Here is a 25,091-nt window from a genome sequence, read left to right on the forward strand (position 1 = left end):
TGAAAAACAAAGACGAAATAAAAAGAGAATCCTCCATTCCTAGAGGACCTCTTTGGTGGAATAAATGCCTTTCATCATGACTCCATGTCTCACATGCTCATAGCAAAACAGCTCAGAGAGAGGATGGAGAGGGTGGGAGGGAGGGAGGGAGAGAGAGAGAGGGAGGCCTTCTGGAGAAGTCAAATGATCTAAAAGATGATTGAACAAACACGTGAATCTTTCAGGCTTAAACTGGATCATTATATTGAAAATGTCACATTTTTGTGTTACTTGGTGCATTCCTGTTTCATTTTGATTCATAGGAAAATATTTCAGAGTGTGTTTCCAGCACCAAGCTGATTTATTTAACTTCACAAGCATGTATGTGTGTGTGCCAGGGGCAACATTTATAAAAAGAAATAATGATGAATTCACAACAGAATAGTTTAGACAGTGTTCACAGACGTCACAGTTCATCTACAGGTGTTACTCATTCATGATCATTTGTGTTTTAACCTGAAACATTTGTGTAATAAATTAGACTTTCTGATAATTCATATTAATCTCATCCAGCAGCTGCAAAAGTGCAGTGAGTCTTTAAAAGAATAGTTGTGTGCATGACCGGGTTCTACTACCTTCGTCCCCCCCCCCATCCCCAGTAGGAAATATGTGATGGGATCACGCGGGAGTCAGAAAATCCGGGTAGTCATGCGCTAATCCGGTATTTAAGGTCGACGGTTCGCTGCTTTGGGGGAAGCAGGGGCCTGGACGCGTGGGAGAGGAAGTTTTCAAACCCACTCATCAGTAGACAGAAGTGATGCGCGTTCATTTTAAATAAAACCTGAGCTGAAGTGCATAAAGGCAGATAAATATCCTGTTGGTAAAACTGTTTGCAGCCGTGCGTAAAACTCCACTTTTTGGGATAATGTGGCGAAGCTGCGTTTTGGTGCTTGTGGGCGCGGTGGTCGTGAGCGCTCAGTTCCCCAGAGAGTGTGTGACACCCGAGGGGCTCAGGAGTGGACAGTGCTGCCCGTCACCCACCGGACTCGACAACGACCCGTGTGGCTCCACCACTGGCCGCGGACAGTGCGTGTCCATCACGGCTGACGCGCGGCCGCACGGGCCCCAGTACCCCCACGACGGCCGGGATGATCGGGAGCGTTGGCCCATCCGTTACTTCAACCGCACTTGTCAGTGTAATGGGAACTTCAGCGGCTTTAACTGCGGCCGCTGCAGACACGGATGGACTGGAGCGAACTGTGACCAGCGGGTTTCTGTCGGTGAGTGCTCGTCCTCCGGTTGGAGAACTTTTTTTTATCGATAATGTTAAAGATTATTAATTTCTCATCGATGTAATATTATGTTTAAGATGTTATTATATCAAACATAGTTAGTATATTAGATTATATATTTTATATTAGATAGTCATAAAGTCAGCTATAGCAGATATTTAGGAGCTGGTCAGGATTCTCTGCCCTTGCTCAGTGGCACTTCAGCACTACTTTAGGACACCACACACCAGCCAAATCAGCTGGTTCTGGCCCGTTTACTGTTCATCTAGGCTTGACCAAAAATAATGGTAATGATAATTAAGATTAGTGCCTCATGAACACAAGAAGGAGGGATTTTAATTGCTGAAAGAAATTGTCAAGGTTGCCTTTTACGCACGTTTTCAGTACTTCTTTTCTCGCTCATTAAAAGCTGATCCCCAAATAACGCATGACTGCCTGACTTAATCCCCTCTCCCCCCCACCTACCCACCCCATCGCTCCACTCCCCAGTGAGGAGGAACGTGATGCAGCTCAGCGCGGACCAGAAGCGTGCGTTCGTGAACGCGCTGGACCAGGCCAAGCGCACTGTGCACCCGGACCTGGTGATCGCCACGCGGCGCTACACGGAGATCCTCGGCCCCGACGGGAACACTGTGCAGTTCGAGAACATCACCATCTACAACTACTTCGTCTGGACCCACTACTACTCCGTCAGCAAGACGTTCCTGGGCGCGGGACAGGCGAGTTTCGGGGGAGTGGACTTCTCACACGAGGGTCCCGGATTCGTCACTTGGCACAGGTACCACCTGCTGCAGCTGGAGAGGGACATGCAGGTGAGATTTTGCATTAAGAGTAATGACACTGTACTCGCATCCACACTAGCTGTTTATTGGGTATTTTAAGATAAAGGAAATCATCTAATAGATTTTTCTTTGTGGTTGCCTGAGGGTAATTGCCACCTCCACATTGATAATTTACCAATACATCCCTGACTAATCACCAGCTATAACAAATCTGCGGTTTCTCCTCCTTGTTTGTTTTGTGTAATTCGTTTCCCCACAACTTTACAGGCGAGCAAATCACAATTGGCAACATAGTTTCATGCCTTATCACCACTAAACAAATTGCAATTTTAAGCGTTTTATCAGAAAATAACAGTCTTTTTTTCCCCTCGACTCTGCTGAATAAACACACCAGCAGGCACAGTTAGAGGCAGAGAGCTCATTTCTATGAAGATCAGGAGAAACTGTATCAACTAAAAATGACTACAAATGTCTCAGCTCCTTGTTGTGCCACAATTATATGCTGTCTGGTTAGAGGCCTGTGTTTTAATCATGCGCTGGATTATTATGCTCAGAAACTGGTGAGAAGAAAAATCAGGCTTTTGTTTCAAAGCTCAGTTGTTTAATGGAGGGATTCATGAGCGGTTAGGAGCCATTAGTGGGGGTTTGGATCAAAAACTGCAGAATTTAAGAATGGGATTTGGTAACTTGCAGTGTTTTCTCATTGGAAAACAGTGAAGTGATTCATAGGTGTACAAAGATTCCATTTTCTTGTAGCTTAATGAATAAATATATATTGATACATTTATATTGTGTTTCATGTATCTCAGATTGTGTTTGTTACACTAGGTTTTTATTTATTTTAAGTACTGTCGTTGTGCTTTTTCTGAATCAGTTATGATATAATATTAAAATCTAATTGATTTATTATTTGTTATATTTAAATCTCTGGTTGTACACTTAGTCTATGTTTGTCCTTATGCTGAAACACAATTTGTTGCATAGAAAGTCTCCACAAAGAACTGATCTCTCATGCAAGAACATTTTATCTGTTGCCTTATGACACCATTACGAAGTGAGACTTTGAGACTCTGGATACATTTCCCAAGGGGATTTTTTTTTAAATTTAAAAGTCAACAGCAAATGTCTTTTTTCATTTCAACAAACATTAACCTTTCCTTTATACGTATATTTCCAACAACTAGGATATGCTCCAGGACCCCTCCTTCGCCCTGCCCTACTGGAACTTTGCCATCGGTGGAAGCACGTGTGACATCTGCACAGATGACCTGATGGGAGCCAGGAGCAGTTTTGACATGAATTCCCTGAGCCCCAACTCCATCTTCGCCCAGTGGAGGGTCATCTGCGAGAGCGTGGAGGACTATGACACACTGGGAACCATCTGCAACAGTGAGTCTACTGTTCTTTTTAACATGTGATGTTACAGAGATCCTCTTTATTCCAGCGATGGTCTAAGTCATCTGGCTCCTTTCCCCCCCCTCCCCCCCTCCCCTTCCAGACACAGAGACATCTCCCATCAGAAGGAATCCAGCAGGAAACGTCAACAGGCCGATGGTCCAGCGTCTCCCGGAGCCCCAGGATGTAGCGGACTGTCTGCAGGTTAACACTTTCGACACTCCGCCATACTACTCCACCTCCTCTGAAAGTTTCAGAAACACAGTTGAAGGTGAGTGAGTACAAATAGGTATTTTCCTGTCTGTCAAAGTGTTTCTACATTTTTCTTATTTCTTCTTTCATGTTGTTTTTGGTAGGCTACAGCGCCCCCCAGGGGAACTATGACCCTGTGGTTCGGAGTCTCCACAACCTGGCACATCTCTTCCTGAACGGCACAGGGGGACAGACCCACCTCTCGCCCAACGACCCCATCTTCGTGCTGCTCCACACCTACACTGACGCCATCTTTGATGAATGGTTGAGGAGACAGAGTCCAGGTGTTTTTGAATCAAAAGAATCACGTTAAAAAGACATTTTTTTACTCAGTCATTTTTTTAGAATAAAGAGCTTGTTGGCTAACTTGTGTTTCTTGTCAGGTTCAGCAACGTATCCTGAGGAAAACGCCCCCATTGGTCACAACAGGGGCTACAACATGGTGCCTTTCTGGCCTCCAGTGACGAACGCAGAGATGTTTGTGATGGCCCCTGAAAATCTGGGTTACTCGTACGAAGCTGAATGGCCAGGTATGCATTTCACTCCTATTACCATCAAATTCATGCGGGTTTGCTTTTAACCTTGCCTTCGAATAAATCGTCCGCTTCAACGTTTTGTAGGTCAACCTTTCACTCTGACGGAAATCATCACCATGGCAATAGTCGCCGCACTCGTGGTGGTTGCGGTCATTTTCGCTGCCACCACGTGTGCCGTGCGAGCCCGGTCCTACAGGATGGAGGGTCACCAGCCTCTGCTCAGCGATCAGTACCAGCGCTACGACGATGACAAAAGCCAGTCTGTAGTTTAAGATGCGTGTTTGAACACAAGCTTCACCTTTGTGCCTCTTCTCTTTACTTATGCAGTTTGTTTGTTTTACCTGAATCTCACCGGAGAAAGTGTAGATTCTTAAAAATCCTATTTATGCTGCACTAATATTTCTACATCAAAAACTGCAATAGTTCATTTTTCTCTAAAAAAAACCCCAGAATAGAGCAGATGCAAATATTTTACTTTTCCATGTGCACAAAAGTTGTCTCGTTGCAAGTTGGAGATTTCTGGTAAGTTTGAGAATGTGTTTCAATTTAAAGGTGATCAAGTGTAAAGAATGCTGATTCTGGGAAGTGATCCACAATTTTCTGTAACTTATTAACTTTTTTTTTAACACTTTTTACGTAATGGAAAGCTTAATGTTAGTGGAATACACTGCTGAATAATTAAACACCTACAACTTGTCTGCAGCCTTCACACTAATCTGTTTATCTGACTGCAATCACAGGAGTTTGGTTTAGTTCAGCTACATTTCAGGTGATGTCAGAAATGTGTTTGCTCATGTAGTAGAGCTTCAGTGCCCACAAGGGGGTGCTATGGTTAAATATCTGAAACTGCTTGTACACTGATTATTAAGAGAGATGAACTAGTTTGTTTGTGTTTTTATGTTGTATTAAGAAATTGATCCACATGATGCAAATGTTGTTTGTAACGAATGAAGATATAAAGAGTAAATTATTAAAGCAGGGGGTCATTATTGAGAGGAAATGTGGAACAATGCAGAATCACAGGGTATCTTTCTTTTAATACTTGCTTTTCTCTTGCTTTTGCCAAACTGTTCTGGGCTATGGTTTTGTTTTCACGTTCTTCAGTGATTAAAAAAATACACCAGAATATATATTTCTGTACAAGACAGATCACAAGATGCATTGTATCCTGTAATCTATCATCAGCCTGGAGTGTTTCCTCCAGGTAGAGTTGGCAGTTACAGCTCCAAGTTCCTCCTAATTTAATTTGTAAGCCCTGAAGAATGTATCCCCTCGTGTACCTTTTGTTTCACAACACCTCACCTGTGTGGTGTCTGGTTTCAGAGGAAGCTCCCCCTGTGGGAGGGTTTTACGCAGAGCAAGCTGTCAGTGAGCGGTCTCTACTGGCCACGCAGCTTCAGTGGGAGGTCTGTTGAGGAGACAGAGGTGAAGAGTTTGTGGCTCATCACTTCACTGTGAGAACAAAAGTTGCGAGGAGCGCACGCAGAGCTGCGAATCAACTCCTCTCTGGTCGTGGCTCCCGTGCGTAATTGTTGCGCCTCCGTCGGTTCCAAACGCCGCACGCAGCGAGGCTTTGTCCCGTCTCTCTGCCTCCGTCTTACCGTCATGGACGAGGATAACAGCGCGTTGCCCGACTTGAAGGATATTGAGACTAAACTGGGTCGCAAAGTGCCGGACAGTCTCATTCGCTCTCTCGTTGGAGGAAAACATCATGACAAGTCCGCGCCGCCGCATTTAGTCAACTACAAGTTTTGTGCCAACTCTGGAGACTTGAAGCGACTGGAGAGCAAAATGCAATTCCTCAAACAAGAAATGGTGAGTTGCCTTTCTCTCTGCCCTGTTTGACTGAACGAAAACGTTGTCACAGTGTTGGTTTGATTAGCTGCAAATACAACAAACCATTTGGAAACAGGGGATATTGCAAGTTTAAAATAAAAAGAGCTAATCATTTATTAGCCTTATACTTTAGCAAGGGCTGTCAATGATAGACAGCAGTAAAGTACTTATAAATGTATGGAAATATAAAACCTATAGAAAATCACAAATGGAAGTAAAAACTAATATATACATATATTTACCAACATGTAGCAAAATATCCTAATTCTATACTTTTTATTTATTAACCAATGTTAAAAAGAATGAAAACAATGTCTCAAAGAGCTGGGCAATGAATTGATATCACTAATTATCACAATAGAATTTTCATTAATAGCAACATAACAAAGATTCAATATATCGATATACTTCTTATGCATTGTGGATGTGGAAACACAATTCATCCACCTCAGATTCAAGAATTTCAAATCACAACCTTAACACAAAAAACGCAAAAACTTGAAATAAATAACATTGTGACATATATCGCGATAATTAACATTTGAATCCATTATTGCCCAGCCCTACTATTTAGCATATTTTCTTGTCAGGTAAGTTAAATGTGATTATAAGTCTTCTTTACAGGCTGTAATTACCTTTATTAGCACAGTCTGGGCTCACAGGAAATGCAGACTATAGATGTAAAGCAGGTCTACATGTCAGCATGAGGTTGTTAAATGCAAAGTGGTCAGAGGTGGGGGTGTTGTTGCCATGATGCTGGTCAGTAGGTGAGAGCCGGTCATACCAACCACAGCACAGTCGTTAGATACCCTGCTGGTGAATGCTCCACACCGGAGGTGATCTTTCCTCCCTCTTGTGATTCAAACTACAATGAAATCCCAACAGTGCCTGTGTAATTACCTTTCCACCGTAACACGGTTTTTATCTGCTAACCCTCGGCATTAAATCAAATTTTTTTTTCAAATGCCACGCTTGTTACAGAGTCACAGCAGAGGCCCCACAGTTAGTAAGGTCACGCAGGGTATTAGGATTCCTGAGCAGATGGCCAAGTTGACCGAGTTCATGAACACTGAACTGGCCAATCACCCTGAGACACTCTGCCTTGATAGGCTTAGTTGGATGTTGACGTGACGGAGCATTGAGACGTATAATCAACACGTTTTCATCTTTGCATATGCAAAAACCTTTTCCCCAGTTTACACCTCACTTTTCACATGTATATGCAGCCATTTTAACTGTCCCCATACAAGGACAAAAGATATCCCTTTAAAAATGAATCAACTCTATTGTTGGTCTGCTGTTGTTAAAGCGCTCATTTCGAATTCGAGCGATCTTGGGCCTTCCTGTTTTTGTGGCCCGCCTCACAGCTTTACCACTAATCCAGCCAGACTGCTAAATTTTGGTTGTGCACACAAACACACACTTCTGATTCACCTATGTTATTTGAGAGGCTGCAATAATCTACAGTCTATCAGAGGAGCAAATGAACTCTGAAATGTGCTGTTCCCAAAAAAAGATCAGGGCCAGCGTTTATTAGTTTCATATGACTGAAGGATATTGTCTCTTCAGTGTTACTATCCGGTGCAGCACTAATTGTTTTTCCTAAACTCATTTTATGATACTGATGCACTGGGGCCATCCAACATGTAATAGCTGCTTGTGCACCACTCTGTGTTTGTATAAGGCTTGTGGTAGCGCACACAAAACAAACACACTGGCATGGCTGGTTTTAGAGAAAGGCTGTTGCATGAAGCCAGCTTTCTGAAACACTGTACCAGCCCCGTCCGCCTACATCTGTCTCAATGCGTTTTCACATGTGGCAGGATGTACCAGCTGTTCAGACTGGGCGTTTGTCACCCAGTCGACACAGAGGAATCCCTCTGAATGGCTCAGCAGGCTGTCCACTTCCATCCACAATCAATGGCAGGGTTTGTCGAGGCAGGGAGTTAAATTAATGGCCATACTGTGTAAAGTAGCCATGTCATTCATTATCGTGGATGAACTGTGTCTCCTGGCTTTGCAGTTACATGGCGATTACACTTCCTTCTTTCTCAGCGCCACATAGTTTGGGGTCTTTGTTCATAACAAAAGCCTGATAGTCCAAACAAAACGGCACAAAATGTTCCAGACATTAGACAACAAAAGAGAGCTTACAGTTGAGGAAACAACTCAATGTAAGGTCGTTCTACTCCGGAGCTTTCAGTCATAAGGTTTTCATTACATTACAGCATCATGTTTCAATCGCTGATGACACGATCAGAAGCTCCAGAGCAGTCACTAAAAGGACCGCATGACGCAAGCAGTTATCTCACCTGCTGTTCTCCAGGGTCTAACAACTGCACTTTGAACCACAATGCTGACAATAGTTAACAATGAAGCACTTGTTGTGTTTTCTGCTGACTTGTATTCTACTTCTGAGGTCGGACTGTTGCATGTAGTACCTGCGTTGACATTTTTGAGGAATACACCTCATCAGAATTTCACGTGAAGATTGAGGTTATAGCTTGAAAAATGGTTCATAGTTAAGCATATTATCCAAGACATAACCTCAATTGTTTGTCTTTTAAATGTGTTAAATGCGCCTTATGACAGAGACAGGCTATTCCTTTTCCATATTGATGCTAAGCTAACTGGCTTCTTTGCACAGCCTTATTGATCTGATGTGAAAATCTGATTGTCCCTCTGAACTGTTGATCATTCTTTTCTACCACGACCTGACTGCGATGTTCTCATTCCACTCACAGGCACATCTACGAGCCATCGACGTGAAGCTGATGCAGCAGCTCATGTCGATCAACGAGGGCATCGAGTCCATCCGCTGGATGATAGACGACAAAGGAGGCGCCACCAGCCAAGATGGCAGCTTGACGGGCAGCTTGTACAGCCTGTCAGACAGCCAGGACGGCACATCACTGCGAGGCAGCTTCAACAGCTTGAACGATGGAAACAGCGACGACCTGGACGGTCTGTCTGTCGGCAGCTACCTGGACACTCTAGCAGAAGATCTCCCCGATGATCCATCGCCAACAGACCTTGACTGCTTTGTGGAGAAAACTGTAATCGACAGCGATTCTTTCAGCAAGTCCCCCCTGAAACTCAGGGTGGAGTCGGATGAATACTACTGCTTTGGATAATGATGCTAAGCTAAACACGGTGGTCAAAGACTAAAGTTGTCGTGTTGTTTTTCCCACATGCATCACATTTTTCTAATATCTCACCAAATAAGTAATTTTCATTTTAACATTGAAACCAGCTTCCTTATTTTGCCAGTTTGACGCACCTCATCAAACCGTTGCCACTTAGGCTACAGCCACATTACTATGTTTTTAATGTTATTAACTCTGCTACTGAAGGGCCTGTCACTTGAAAACGATGAAGTAGACACTCACAACCTCTTGCTGATTGGGTCTTTTGGATCACGATGTAGCCTTCACTAATTCGTCTGGCTCTAATCACGGGACCCCTTATGGAAGAAAACATGGGACGTTCATGCCTTCCTGTTTACACCAGACGCGCATGCCCAGTGTGCATGAGCAGTCACGTGATATGAGTTTTCAGGCGTGGTTGGGGATTAAAACTGATACAGAGCCAAAACACTTGTGTGGACAGAGATCTGTTTTCGAATTTAAATGTAGTATTGTGGATGTGGCCATAATGTCCGAATGCAAGGGAAAATGCTGTAACTGTTCCTTTATGTCTTAATTTTTTATAATTCAGATTGATTAAACCAAAAAGGTGCAGAGGTACTGAAGGTTAGTGAATACCTCAGGAGTTTCTTTACTACAAAATACTTCCTCGCCAAGGGTGAATTAAAGCAGCAGTTTCCTTCTCGACCTGTGGACCATTCGACTGGTGTGATTGTGTGTGAGGTCAACCACAATCAGCAGATCTAAGTGAAGGAGTAGATTAGGATTTAGCAGCCATTTGGAAAATTGGACATTTCATGCCGAGCGATTCAAGAGCCCGCGCTGCTTCAAGTGGCAAAGTGGTTAGTTCAAGTGTTACAGCAAGTGCAATTTGTTTCAATGCCAAAACTCCGAGCACCACCTACTGTGTATGTTAAGCTTTTCATTGTTTTTACTTCATTGTTTTTGACTGATGCAAGTTCCCTAAGCTGAGCCACACTCAGCAAGTGTAGAATTAACAATAAGAAGTCTTACACACGCGAGATTAGTTGCACATTGAAAGCACAGATGCTTGACTGAAAAAAAAAACCCAAAGCAGTTTCATTGTCTGATAGATAATTTAGGCCTGAGGCGAAAACCCTGTTAACACCAGATGGGAGATTTGCTGATGGCGGACATAAGTGAAACACATGTTTGCTTTGTGGGCACATTTTAATTCTCTGTTGTGCAAAAAAGGTTTAATGAGAGCTTTGCAATGCTGTACTTAAGTGTGTTGGTTTGGTTTTTAACTCCCAAATGTGTTGATTTGTTTGTATTTGTAATGTGGCCTGCTTTTGAAATGGCTTTATTGACTGCTGATAATTTTTGCTGTCAGAAATGAAATGATAATATATTGTAACTCTCCTCTCGGCTCGAATTGTGTTACGTTTTAAATGCAAAGAAACGCACGATCCTAACAGAACTGAGTGAGTGTCCATTTTTAGAAAAAGCAGTTCACTGATCTTATTATGGAATCTTAATGAGACGGAAAGTGAACATTATGTCACTTTCCATTCATGGTAAAATTGAGTTAAGAATAATCTCTGAATAATAAAGTCAGACTTGACCGTGCCTGGTGAAATGTGCCAAGGACAATTACCCTTGTTAATTCACTTTGTCACATTCCTTTGATAAAACACAAAAGCAGGAAGATGGTTCTAAATTTGGGAGACGCGTGCTCATTTGTACTCTTTTTAAAATTAGCCAGCTCTTAGCGGAGCAAGGCTAGGAAAGCATTACAAATGGTGATCACAGATGAAGAATGTTTCCAAAAGCTTATGGTTATCTATCATCTGTGCAATGCTTGAACTGAATCACATTTAAAATAACACGAGACTTACCAGTGAAATCTCAACCACGTTGAATATTTGAAGGTCTGTAATGTTATTTTCTTTTTCTTTTTTTATTGCATCTCATCTTATCTTTCATGTGATAATTGAAGATCCAGACATAGAATACAGGGAGAGTCATTACTGGAAAGATGAGAAGCCTGGTCTCTTTGGCTCGCAAATGAATGAGCGCACGATACTTCACTAGCTGTCACACTGGGACCTGACATCATGATACAGTTTTGGAAATGCTGCCCTGTTAGACCAGTTATTCACAGACTCATATGTGTTCTCATTTTATTTGGGATTAGCAGATGTGACGAGTGATGTTTTCTGAATGGGCCACAGTTTTCTAGCATTGTACAAAACTTGCAAACTAACTGGACACAAAGGACACTTAGCGTTACATTATTTCCAGACAGATATCGTATAATCGCTTTATTCAGGCACATTAAGTACTTGTAACTTTGTCTCACACCAAGTGCAAAGCAGCTTTATTGGGTTTTATGCTGCCTTTCCTTATCTCTACCTCCCAGAGGCTTTTCGCAAGCTTAAGCTCCCTGTCAAGCTGAACCAGACTATGGCCACTAAACCAAAAGAGCCTTGTGAGTTGCACCATGACCTGCCTGTCAGCAATTCAATTAAAACACAAGGAGTTTTTTTTCAGCTTGTCTAAATTCCATGTCTTAACAAATATAACCATGTCTTGACTGATTGGGAGCTAATGTCCCCTAGAGTAGCATGTTCAGACGAGAGCCAGTGGCCTTGAAATAATTGGACAGAAGGAACAGGTTCTGCAGGTTTATGTCCTAATAAGTCTGAGTGAAAAAGCCCTTAGAGCTACATGCTACACCACACATGAACAGAATTTTTCTTATAAGTGTATATGTCGTACATGAAAGGATGAACCAGTTGACAAGTTCTTTGTGGTGAAGATAAGTGCAGTCTTTCATCACATCCTTCAGTCCCGATTGGAAAAAATAGAATTTTTCCTCCAGCTTCAGGCTTAGTATTTTTCCCTTCGTCCCAAGTCCATATTATCGTATAATTATTCCCTTTAAAAAGTAAGAGTGAAAACCTGCTATTAGTTTATATTGCAGAAGTAAAATTACTCAAAGTTTGTCAAGTCCTCCTGTCTACATTTGTAGTCTCAACATGCTGAGGGTGAATGACATCCAGGCTTTGTGCAAAAAAAAAAAAAAAAAAGAGCAAACAAAAAGAATATCAACTGCATCTCCCTGTCTTTGGGAGCAGAGTGCGAAATAGTGATTTATTCATCCCTTAAGTCCCCCACTTACATCATTTGAGCACAATTACGCTCGCATGCAGTCGAGACTGCAGCTTCCAGCCGGGATCCATTAGCAAATTAGACACTGGAGTTGGGCCTTCGCCACAAGATGAAGGGAAACCGATACTGTCTGGTATTTGGGAAACTGTCACTGCATGTGCTACCAAATGAGGATACAGGATATGGGTTACTGGAGTAGGTTTTAGCCGGGATCAAAAGAGCCAGAGACACAGCCGACCCCTCAGACAGGAAGTCACAGATACTGAGTAAATACACACAAATGTTAAGACACTTTATTCTGGTTTAATTAGGAGTTCTGCTGTGGGCCTGCAGCTTATTTCACACTAGGCATTACTCTAACAACTTAAGATAGACTAGAGAATAAATCTATATCTATAACCTGTTAAACTGAAGTGGATCTTAGTCTCGTGCCTTATGTGATCGACGTTAGTCTGAACGTTTGTGATGGCTCTGTGCTGTGTGGTCATGCTTATGCTCGTGATGGATGTTGCACATTAGATCCGCTATGTCAGCCTTATTACATTCCCAGACACGAGGAGCTCCATGTTGGGAGATTTATGAAGCCGTGGAAAACTTAATAAGGCACCGTCCCATCGCATGAATATCTCGTTTCATCTAGGAAAAATACTTAACGAATGTCAAGGTTAGCCACAACCCTGATGTTGTACCACACATGAGATGTTCCGCATTGGAGATGAAATGATAGCGTTCAACGTCAGATTAAGCACATACTTCATTACATAAGTGGAAGTCATATATGTCTACTCAGTACTTCAGGTTTTTGGGTAGATCTTACGAGACTTCTTAGTTGGCCCTGTGCCAGCCTGTGCAACCATGAATCACTTCAGAGCCATGTGAAACCTGTGGTTCCTGTGAACCACTGCATTCAGTCATTGGTATTTCAACAGAAGAGACAGGACAATGTTTCCGTCAGCGCATATATTTTAGACTTCAACAATGGCCGCCTTCTGCGCTCATTAATTCCTCAGCTGTGTTGTGGAGAAACACCCTCTGGAAGCTTCTGTAAACATCCCACACAAGACAACCTGAAAACTAATCACCCCCCCAGGCTGGTTAGGGTGCAATACATTCATTGTTCATTGGGTTATGTTTAATCAACATGAACACAAGGGAAGCTTGGTTATTGAGGAGACATAGCTACAGCTGTAAAATTACTATGACACCTACACTGGGTCTTTTCCTCTGTTGTGTGAGTCTCTCTTACTATTCGCCTTCTATCGGAGTTAATGTTGCAAGAACTCAATGAAACTAATACCCCAACTGTCACTTGTATGAAAAGGATGTAGTAATTCTTTCACTTGTGACTAAAGTGTTGAATTGCTAAAATCGCCTTGTTGTTGCAACCCAGTTCTAAATAGTTTATGAATGGTTTGTGCTGTGAAGTGTGTAATACACTCACTTATTGTGAAATTATTTTCCAATGAAAGGCACAAACTCGAGGAACCAGTTCTACGCTGTGACCACATCTAATGTCAACATAGGATGTACTTCACTGTTGTGCTTTCCCACAAAGTTCCTACAAAGGATCGGCTAATAAGTCATCATTAGTCACATGAGTGTAACCTTCACCCTGGAGACCAGTGCATTTCACCATCTGTGCAAAATAGTTTATCTACAGTGAATCCACTCACTGATAATTCAAGAGCAGAAGAGTAGTAAGCACCAGTCCTGACACAGAAAGGTGTTCAGGGGTATTTGGCTCAGATAACTTCAGTATTGCCATCTTCCATCATTGCTCCTGTTATAACTTGGCATCTGTCGAATCGCCCTCTGACACCCACACTGTTTGATGACTCCCTGCATTAGGTGCCTTTCCTGACTGCACTTCCGCGGGCCGAGCCGTTGAGCCAGCTGAGATTAAACAGCAGGCCTCATCAGCCAGGAACCTTCAGCAGATAGAGAGGAGAGAACAAAACAAACCTCTATCCCATTTGATCCCCCCACCCTTTTTTTAACACTCCCCTTTTTTCTCTTTCTACCCAGGCCAGGGAGCCTTTCTGTGACTATATTAAAAATCAAAGGGACTTCTACAGAAGGCACTGACCCTGTCAGAGCTTTTGAACTTTTGCTTTGCTCTTTGACAGCCATGTTGTGAGTCATGAAGGAGACGGAGAATATCATGGTTGCTTTGAGGTTTACAGAAGTTTGGACATGACAGCGAACGTGATCATTCCTGCTGTATTACTGATTTTTCTTCGGAAATGGCCATGTTCATATATTTCATTTGTAATGTTAAAGAGGACAATTACGCCATCACAAACAGACACGGACCGCCTGTGGAGATATTCTCACACTGAAAACTTCCTCTTTGATTCAACCAGTGGGGATGAGAAGCTCTCCCAGCAACCGGCACCATGAAGCCAAAATGTCAAATATCCTTTCAAGTGTTTCCAGGCAACAAGCTGACCCCGTCCATTTAAGGAGCCGAGCAGTTGGTTGGCAAACATAGTTGACCAAAACGTGTCCCTGTGGACAACTGCTTTGTTATTCCCTGGACACTCATTCAAGTCAAAGGGCAGTTTGGGGTCAGCAGGACAGCGTTACAATTGATTGACCTGTAGGGGTCAAAAAACAATGTGATGACATTGTGATGAAATGATTTGGATATTCTTCCAATTTGCTGGATATTACCTCATGTTTTCGTTCGAGGATTTTTCAGGGCAGTTTTATTTTATTATGTTAAACCCGAAGTGAAGAATTTTTGTCCTCCCCCTCTGGCAGCAAGAGTTACAAGGCAAATACTATCATTATCTCCACCACGGACGTTGTGTATCACTGTTGTTTGTTCGCTCGTTAGTGACGATTATGCAAAAACTGTCAACCGACTAACATGGAATTTTGTGGAGGGGTGGGGCATGACCAAAAGAAGAAACCTTTGGCATAACATGGCAACATAGGGCGTTAGCATTGGCTGAGGAGTAAAGTCACTTCTGAAAGCCAAATTTCTTTTTTTGTCTGGCGTATCTGAACTTTTCCTTGGATATCTCTTAGGTTTCCCTGCTGTACTCCTATAGCTGCTGTGGTCCACTCCGTCTATGTTACTGTGGTTGATCCCTCCTGTTAGCTTTGGGACATTTGCTGTTTGAATGTAACAGCGTTCGTTTACATTTAAAAGTCCTGCACTCCACCTTTAACTGGTGCATGTTGGCATTTGTCATCATGGAAGTTAGCTTTGTTTCCAGCCACAACTGGAGGGGGAGAAATAATAGCAGCTATCATAGATCGTGTTTGTGGTGTTTACTTGTTTAATTTTCTTCTTTTTTTTCAAGTCTCATACAGAATTCTTCTGAGGAATCTCATAATTCAATGACTGTTGCCTCCAGCTCCTCAATCAGAGTGAGACTGTACAGTCCTTCCTCCGATCTGTGATTTTCTACCCATATTAGTTCATGTTAGGATTTGCTCTTTTATCTTCATTACTGACACATTCAGGGTCCTGCAGCTCTCTTGTCATTATGGGATCCCATTTTCCAAACCATTCTGTCTGCCCGCCCTCAGAAACTGTCATCCTTCATGGGAAAGAGATGTGATCCTCTTGGGAAAAGAAAAAATGCAGCACCCCCCTCCCGCCCCCATAGCTGCCCTGCAAAGGGACTCCCATGGTCGTCTCATGGCACTTTTACAATTCTTCATAATTTTCTAGATGTTCCTATCTGATCAACAAATGTGTTTCAGCAACTTTTTTTTCACAAATGCACACAGACAGCCAGACAAAGCACTTTCCCCTCAAGCCCTGATGTGCATGATACAAGTTGGGATTCACCATTTAGCTCAGATCTCAACCCAAAGTAACATAAAAACGTTCCCAGTGCCATTTAAGTTCATTCTTCAAAAACCCTTCCTTTGCAACTCAAAGCAGGTGTAACATGGCCCAAAGATTTGGCTCAAGTGATTCGGTTTAAGAGGTAAAGGACCTCAAATATCCGGTGGGGGGATTAGGATGCAAAATTGGTGAGGTTTCTTTGGCATCCTCTTAAAGCCCCCAATCCCAGAGCTTCAATGAAAACACGATCAGGATTTGGATGGTTTCCACCTGCAGCAGCGTAATTTTGGGAGGTTTGAATTACCATCGGGCCTCATCCATCTAAAAGTCTGCATGCAAAAGAAAGAGCTTGATTTAGAGCCGGTGTCGTTTTGGAGAAACAGATGGATAGAGGCTCCACAAGCTGATACAAATATGATACTTGTTTGAAAAAAGAGAAAATTATTTTCAATTTACCCCAAATTCTTCTTAGAGTCAGTACTTATATATAATACAGATATATTACAGTCATTGTGTTATACATGGATATTCAGTGTGGTTTTCACTTTTCAAGAAATATAATGATTATTACTCCAGAACTTGTTTTTAAGCTTTCTTCAGTATCAAAGTCACTTTGACTTTATATCGAGGGTTAACACACTGCTCGTAGCTAATTCAGCCTGTGTGAAGCGAGTACGTTTTAGTTCATTAAAAATACAAAAAAATAGATTAAAATGTTCTGAAGTATTTGCAGAGTGTAGCCTATTTACTAATGCAGTGCAAGTACTTGTAAATAAATCTACTTAAGTATAGATGCATGAAAATTATACATAGTAAGTGCACTTATAAAAGAAATGTACTTGTAACAGATTAAAAAAGTAAGTGAGGGTTTAAAGGATTACATTATTTTGTTGCCATACAGTCTGGGTAGTTGTTTGTCAAGATAATGTTCAATTTCCTCACAAAAAATCCTGCTGGAGTGGGCCGGAACAAAAAAAACAAACTAGTCACCAAAACCAGAAAACACAAGACTACATCCCAGAAACAACTGTCCTAATTCTGTGTGCAGAAACCTTTAATACTTTGGGTATTTCAATTTGTATGTTTCCACAGAATAGGTGACATTAAAGACGGTAAAAAAAACAACACACTTTATTTGTGGTGCTACTCTCCAGTACCAAACATTTAACCCAGACATTGAACAGTTGGAAACACACACCGCTGACATAACACCACGCTTTTGTCTTGACTTGTCTCTGATTACTTTGGCGTTCAGCCTCCCAGCCCCCACATACATACCCTGTGGGGATAGCCACCTGTCTCAGCTGACTCCTGGGATGCCTCCCTGGCCTAACAGACAGCCCTTTGTGCCGGGGGAGGGGTGGTGGGGGGGGTAAAGCCTCTTAGCAGGCTGTTACTGATAGGACTCAGGAGACTTGACGGGAGGAGGGGGTGTGGTTACAGCAGTGTATTACAGTGAGGTAGTTCACCTACTGTCTTTTTATTCTTCATTAATGATGCAATGCAACCTTGGTGGGTTGACGTGCATGTGAAAGTTTGTGCATGGTTATGGTTAATCCATATGATCAATAGTGCAGCGCCTGCACGCCAAGGTGACATCAGCTTTAAAGTACACAGTGGGGTGAATGCAGCGAGAGGCTGCTGACCTCACAGTGTTCAGGCCGCTGGCAGTTAATGATTCCCTCTGTACAGAATCATTGCTTGAATCTCCTGGAATGAGTGTGGATGTTGTACTTTTGCAAATGGCCTAATGAAGACGAATGATGGCGCCGACTGCTGATAGGGTAGAAGTCCTGCAAGAGCAAGGTGTATTTCTTGGCCTTAAAGAAACGAAGAAGCCATTCAGTTGTGAATTTCTCCACTAATGGCTTCTCAGGAACAATTCCACATCCTTCTGCACTAATAGAAAAAGTCCCCTGGAGCTCTTGACCATGTAATACTGCTATCTTTAGGGAATGGCCCTCACATGATCTGGGTATGGAACTTTGGTCATGTGATAAGATATGGTCATAAATGGGAAGGGAGCATAACCCCAAGATGCAACATTAGATATAACCTGTTTGTATTTTAGGAGCTCCATTTATTTGCCTTTATTCAATAGTAACAGTATGAAATAATTTTTTTAGCTGGGAACAAACGAGAGGTGACCACGAGACATGAGACACAAACTGTGGCCCAATTCAAGGACCGTCTCCTTTAGTGGACGCGCTCTAAGCGGCCCGTGCAGGATGTGACCTAGTGGAGCTGAAATAAATGAGCCGCCATTTGTTTCACTGGCTTATCCCGCCCTTATCAGCCAGAATTCGTTCGCCTCGTCCCCAGCATGCAATGAATCCTGGGACAATTTGGCCCAAGAGGGATCAACCCGTTGGATCCTTCAGAAGGACGCATTTGTCAGCCAAGTTTGAAGGAGCCCTCAAACTGGGACAGCCTAGCCGCTCCCCTGTGACCAGTCTTCAAATGCAGCCTCTGAACTGAGACACATAGTTGTGATCTAAAGTGATCCTTGAGTTGTGAATATTTGAGCACAGACACTGAATGTGTTTCCAAGGTCAACGATCAATCTTCATGCTGCACCTCTGATGTTGCTCTCGATAATATCTGAATAATTTTACACAAAAAACTGGCACAATAGGGCAGTGAAAAATTGGTTGAACCAACTAAATGAACCTAGTTGTCGTTCTTTTTCTTATACAGGGTTGGAAAATTGAATCCATGGGGGATATCTGGATCTTGGCAAGTGATGCGACATAGCAGGGATTCCACTGCAGCCCACTTCTGAAAACAGAGGGAGAATAGATGTGCGGCTGCAGGACTTTCCAAAAGGCTTTTTCTGTTTTTCTTTATAGCACCGCTAAGGATCATTTGTGTGTAATGTGAAGGTTACTTCTGCATAGATTTGTGTATATCTTTATTTTCATTATCCTCTGCACTGAATTGTTCATAGTTTGTTGTTGAGAATCATGCAGATTTAATTTATCACGTCTGTCATTTAAATTCTTGTGTGGTTTATTCCTCAGCATTCAAAGTATTCCTGCTCCGCAGCTCCACACAGCATCTGTGATACTCAGCCGCTAAACTATCAACAAATACATGTTGATGATGTCGCCATGGTGAGACGAAACCTGTAAAGTCATGTGATGATGCCATGTGTTAGCGTGGCCCTGCAGCCTCGTCTGTTGTCAGTGCAGCAGTTTGTCTGTCAACAAATAGAAGCGTGCTGGCTTCAGTGCTTTCACAACAGCAGCTGACCGGGCCACCATCTGCCCCTAGAAGTCATTAAACACACCAGCCAGGCAAAGTGACAATTCATTCCAAATCAGTCCCGTTTTATCGTCGTAAACGAGGACGAGTCGTGGCGCCTCTCGTCGTTTGATTCTCCTTTAGGAAACGAGTTTGATGTAGCAACACATCAGGGATTCATAAATCAATTCAAGCGCTCGCAAATAACAGGTTCATGCAAGTCTGATGGAAAGTTTTTCCTCACGGTGATGAATGCTTCGTTGGCTCACGACATCTTCCCTTTGATATTTTTCGGAAACGTGCTGCGTGATTCTGCCTCTAATCGAACAACTTCATGCGCCTCGTGAGCAGCTGAAGAGTTTTCATTATTGAGGAAAGATTATCTGTGTTATATACTTCATGGCTTTGCAACAAGGCCACATACAAATGACTTCCATCTCTGTTCAAGCCCCAACTGCAGTTTCCAATTGTTCTTTGACTTTGTGTAGGTGTGATCGGTATTCGCTTAAAAAATTCCTTTCAGTTATGTTGCATGAACCTGGAGCGCAGGTCCTGTATCATGCGTTTTTTAACTGCCCTTTAGAGTCTTCTCCCCTGAGGTGGATTAACAGAATGAGCCAGACATGTGTTCTTATCTTCAGAGGACGTGCAGCATTGTCACCGAGTCGCATTTCTGTCTCTAACGTGATCTTCATACACAGGCATGTCAGATAGCCATCAAAGGATTCCAGTCTCATAGCCACCCATGGGTGCTCCTTTGGCTGTTTAATTAGCATAGATGGCAGCAGGGTGGGTGACGGCAGGGTAAACATGTTCGTCTTCCTTCTTTGCCTGATGTTACAGTGATAAGAGGACACGGTTACACCTGTTTAAAGCTTGGAATCCACTCAGGAAGTAATAAAAACAAAAAAGAGCAAAAGGATCAGGCAGCTGCGATGTTGAGGAAAAGCAGAAAGAATGCGCAGTGCCAGAAAATGCTTTAACAGCACACACAAGGCATGAGGCACTGGGAAACGTTCACCTGGTCAGGGACATGTAAACAAGCTTTAAAGCACTGCTGAGGCCTGCACTCAGCCTGTTGTGGTCTCATTTAGAGGCAAGTGGAAGTCCTTGTGGCTTCACCCTGTGGGGCATCCTCATAAATCAAGCGGGGGAGCTGGATTTAAAGTGCAGTGGCTAAAGTGCTGTCATAGCATTTGCAGAGGCGGCAAAACTGCTTTATTTAATGCTGTTGAAATTTTTTGAAGCATGAAACTTTGCACACTATGCATCACATGTTGCAGGGCTCCCTTCGACTGATGGGACTAGACTGTGAGGCCCAGTGGTTTTCATGTGTCTGTCTGAGAACTTTTCAACAAAGTCTACAAACCCCGAACGTTACCCTCCACCAGCTGCTTGGCTCCATGATCACTTGGATGCTGCAGATAAGATGATAACACAAATATACTCCGCAGGCTTCAAAGTGATGAGTTGCTCAACTCCACAGAGGCTGAGTTTTATGACTGTATCGAGCCTTTGTGACACTAAAACAACAATTACAGGTTAGGTGATATAAGGGTTGTCGGTAATGACTTGGAGAGATGCCACATCAGAACAAAGTTACCGGTCCACAGGTTTGAATGCGAGAGAAGTATTGTCTTTATTTGTCACCGGGGTTGACAGCGGCCAAATGACTTATGTGTCACCCCACCGCCACACTTTAAAATTCACAATTGTAACCCAGTTTTAAATAGGGGGTTAAAGCGTGGGTTGTAACTCTGAGACTGATAATGGCGGCACTAAAAATGTCGTCCTCGGAATAATAATAAAAAGAGCTGGGCATGAATCAAAAGTTAAGACATTCAAGTCAAAGCCTGAGAAAGTATTACTCTCAGAAAAAGGTTATTTACGGTACACCATTTAATTTAAACGCCCGTTTCGATGTAATGGCACAGGCAGGTTCGCTGAATGAAGATGGAAAATGGGCTCGAACAGCAGCGAGGGCCCGAGGCGTAAATGGGCTTTTATCGCTGGCTCATTTTTCCATCCTGCCTTAAAAATCAATAGGATGCCTTTATTTTTAAACCAGCGGTGCAGAGAGATGGTAGTCGTCAATAACACAGGCCATTAACAAATGTGGAACAAGCACATTGCTGTGTGGTTGCAAGAACTTTGGTATGTCACACTACTGCATTTTAGCCACATTAGTGGTTGGCTCTGTTATGTTGGGTTGTCCACACCTTTGGTTCACAGCTAGTGGATTGATTCTCATGAAAGTTCACACGGACATTCATGACCCCAAGAGGATGAATCCTTCTAACTCTGCTCATCCCCTGACTTTTCCTTTTGTGCCACCATAAGGTTAAAACTTTTACTCAGTAGAATGTCTTTTTTTGTTGCAGATAGTGAAGGTCCCCAGAGGGCGAACCCTCATATGGCTTTTGAGATCTTGCGACTTTTTATCTAGTGTTCCCAACGTATATAAAAACTTTCAATGACCCAGTGACACTATCATAATATCTACTAGATGAATTTGTGCTATTTTGTTCATGGTCCTCAGAGGAAAATATTTAATGTAGTGATCCCCTGAGCCAGTATGAGGTTCTCTCTACTCTCTCACACCCAATCCTTTTTCTCTGCTCTTCGTTATGTACATATTGAAGCATTGCACTCAAATCACTACTTTGTTATAGTAAGGGAATATTTTTTTGCATACTTCATTTGATTCCTTGCTACCCTTTTGTCTCTGTCTGTATTTTCTGTGCACGCTGGTTCAACAGTCCTTCAGCCTCGTCCTTCACCAAGGTCGGATATGTTTGCCTCTCGTTGGCAAACAAAGGTGATTCTTCTACCCTGGGCTCTACAAACACTTCCCAGAGAACTGTGTCACCACATTGCGTTACACATGGCTCATAAATCCATGATTACACACTCAGCCTTATCAGGTCGCGGTGATGTAATTTGAAGCCGTCACTGAAATGCAAACATTACAAGCGAAACACGCAACAGTTTGTTTTAGACACGCGGTGGCCTCATGGTGGAGTAGCTGCCTGTTATCAGGACGGTCAGACAGAGATGGTCTTGAGTTTACATGGGTGGGTCGTTAAAAACCGTCTGTCTCCCGTGTTGTTTTTGTCTTGGCTGAGTCAACTGTTTGCTTTGCTAACATGTAATGACCGCGGTTAAGTGCTCGACAGCCAGCGTTTAATGCCGGCGTTTGGTGTTCCCTCATCCAGCATGTTCTCTGTCATCTGTGTAAACACGCTCGTCAGCTCTCGCACTCCGCTTTGTGCAAACATGCCGCATAGGTGAGGAGGTAATCCAATCCTGCATGATGTCATCAACGCTTTGGTTAACTCCCAGATTTATTTTAAAAGTCAAGGAACGTGAGACCGTGTGGCTGTTCTTGCAGCGTGGAAGAAAAACCACACCATAAATCATGATAACATCCAGCTTCCTGCTTGCAAAGTATGACTCTGGCATAATTTCAGGTTATGAAGAAGAAGAAGGGAAGCATGTGTTTGTTTACTCAGTAAACTACATTTAACATCTATTTTAAGAGCTCTGGTCATATATATTTTTGTTTGTTCTGGAGGCAAGACACCAAAGTGGGATTTGTTCAAGTAAACAAATGAAATGCGATACAGGCAAGGCCGGGTAAAATGTGTCATGCAAATATTTTTTCATTACTTATTCATTCAACCGAGAATAATTCTCACTCCCGGCTTGAGTTGAAAGACTTGTTTAGCAGACTTAGGTAACGTTCCCCTTAAGGTTTGGACTCCTTTCCAATTGTCAGTGGTTATCATTAATCATTAAGTCAATAACATTTCATCAAACATATTAGTCTTGCAGAAACCAGGAACTTGGGTAATTAATTTCTTCTTGGCATTCCAATCTTTATCAGGCATTTAATTATCCTGATTTCAAGATATTACAAGAAATGGCATTTGACATGTTTGTCTCAGTGGGTAGATTCCATTGTCACCAACAATCACCACCCAATCTGTAGACAGTTACACCATTGTGTTAAGAGGAAGGACCGTTGAAGAGCAACTAACACACGCTGACACAGACAGTGCAGATCTTCGACGCGCCTGTGATGTGCTAATCTCTCTGACAGCCGAGGGAAGATTTGAGGCAACAGTCAATGATTGCCGCAAGGAGATTTTTGAGTAGCTCTTCAAAAGCTGGTGAAGGGAAACTTCCTGTAGAGTGAGCAGCGGTTTCACACCACTGCCACAGTGGAAATTTAATTATGTTTGCTAGTTTGCGCACGCAAGAGCGAGTCATTGTGAGGGCAGGCTCGGAAAGATGACCTTGTTTTGGCCCTCTGTTCTCCAAGACAAAAAGAGTTGCGCCATGTAAAGGAGATGTCTGATCCGTGCAAAAGATAGCAGGCTCTTTTCCATGACGTTGGAGAGTCTATGAAGCCGATCAGGTAGTTGGGAGGAGGAGGGGTGGGTGAAGTGTGCACAAAACACCTTCTGGAGTTCCAGGGTTAAACAGTGTTGCAGCCGAATCCAGTCCAATTGAAGTTACCCCACTCCTTGACCACTCCTTCAAATAAAAAAAAATAAAACACAAAATGCCTCATACTGCTCCTGTGGTGTCATCCAAGTGTCCGTAAGCCCCGACATTCAAATTCGACTCCTGACGGCGTCATTGGCTGCAACGCTGTTTACCCCTGAAACTCCGAAAGTGTTTTGTGGACTCAAACACTTCACCCACTCGCTCCCTCGGCACAGTGGTGAGTAGATAATGAGTGAATTTAAATGTTTCTGTGAACTATCCCTTTAAGTGCTGTATTTCATTTGCGTCCCCATTTGCTCTCTTTCCCAAAAATTTGCAAACCCCGTGCACGCAGTCAAACCGGCTCGATGGTGCGCCATTAGGCATGTTTGCTGAGTCATGATCCAATTATCAAATAGTTTGCTTGGCGTCTCAATAGCCAGAGCGGATGCTGGCATGAGGCACGATGATACTGGCCCTGCAATGTTTAAACAGGCAGCATCAAGCTTATTTCATTGAGGCTGTGGGGTCAAATGCATTAGTTATGCAAGTGATGTTTTGTATAAAGCAGAACGTATAAAGCGTCTGTGATATTTACGCGGTCAAGATGTCTTGTTAATGGGAAAGTCCCTGTTCCGCCCTTTTATGTGATGTTGCTTTGACGCCATTGTCGCTGAAAAGTGACACCAGGTGCCCACATTGAAGTCGAGCATGACTTCCCAGTGGCAACATCTGATCTCACATCTAAGAGCCTGTGCAGACAGGCCTCGTGTAAACCAGCCGGCGTCTCCCGAACCTGCGGGGGAGGCCTGGGTTTTAATCTCTGAACCGCTGGGACCAACGCGAACAGGTGCTCGGTGGACGCTCAGCTGTCGAGTGCAGTCAGCAGCAAGCTTGTGGTTGAAGCAGCAGCTGCTAGAGGTAACGCCGCTGCGTCTCGACCTCGGGGTGAAGGAGTTGAGCAAGTGTGCTTCCGCTATAAAGGCGCTGCAGTGTTGGTGTCTAACTAGAACCCATTAGACACAGGACTTCAAAGGTCCTGAGTGACGCGTGTGATGAATTGGTAGCCGCCATGTTTGCCGTAAACCAACGTATGGACGTCATGCGTCGGACTGAGCATGCGACAGGTTGTAAAGCAGCTGTGCTTGTCAGACTGATGAGCAGCCATATTCTATCTATGCAGCTTTCTCTGGAGACAA

The 25,091-nt window shown here is 43.1% G+C and overlaps 2 protein-coding genes across 2 annotated transcripts; both read left to right on the plus strand.

Moving 5' to 3' along the window:
* The first annotated feature begins 716 nt into the window (after positions 1 to 716).
* On the plus strand, positions 717 to 4,932 carry LOC109634673 (5,6-dihydroxyindole-2-carboxylic acid oxidase). Its single transcript, XM_020095351.2, has 7 exons — positions 717 to 1,259; positions 1,761 to 2,083; positions 3,238 to 3,442; positions 3,552 to 3,719; positions 3,805 to 3,984; positions 4,084 to 4,230; positions 4,321 to 4,932. Exons 1-7 carry the CDS (start codon positions 905 to 907, stop codon positions 4,506 to 4,508), a joined length of 1,566 nt encoding a protein of 521 aa, XP_019950910.1. The 5' UTR covers positions 717 to 904; the 3' UTR covers positions 4,509 to 4,932.
* A 703-nt stretch (positions 4,933 to 5,635) lies between these two features.
* On the plus strand, positions 5,636 to 10,601 carry LOC109634958 (leucine rich adaptor protein 1-like). The gene is made up of 2 exons (XM_020095834.2): positions 5,636 to 6,051; positions 8,817 to 10,601. The coding sequence occupies exons 1-2, from the start codon at positions 5,842 to 5,844 to the stop codon at positions 9,204 to 9,206; spliced, it is 600 nt and encodes a 199-aa protein (XP_019951393.2). The 5' UTR covers positions 5,636 to 5,841; the 3' UTR covers positions 9,207 to 10,601.
* The last annotated feature ends 14,490 nt before the right edge of the window (positions 10,602 to 25,091 follow it).

Source organism: Paralichthys olivaceus, chromosome 22, assembly GCF_024713975.1.
Source record: "Paralichthys olivaceus isolate ysfri-2021 chromosome 22, ASM2471397v2, whole genome shotgun sequence".
NCBI classification, from domain to species: Eukaryota; Metazoa; Chordata; class Actinopteri; order Pleuronectiformes; family Paralichthyidae; genus Paralichthys; species Paralichthys olivaceus.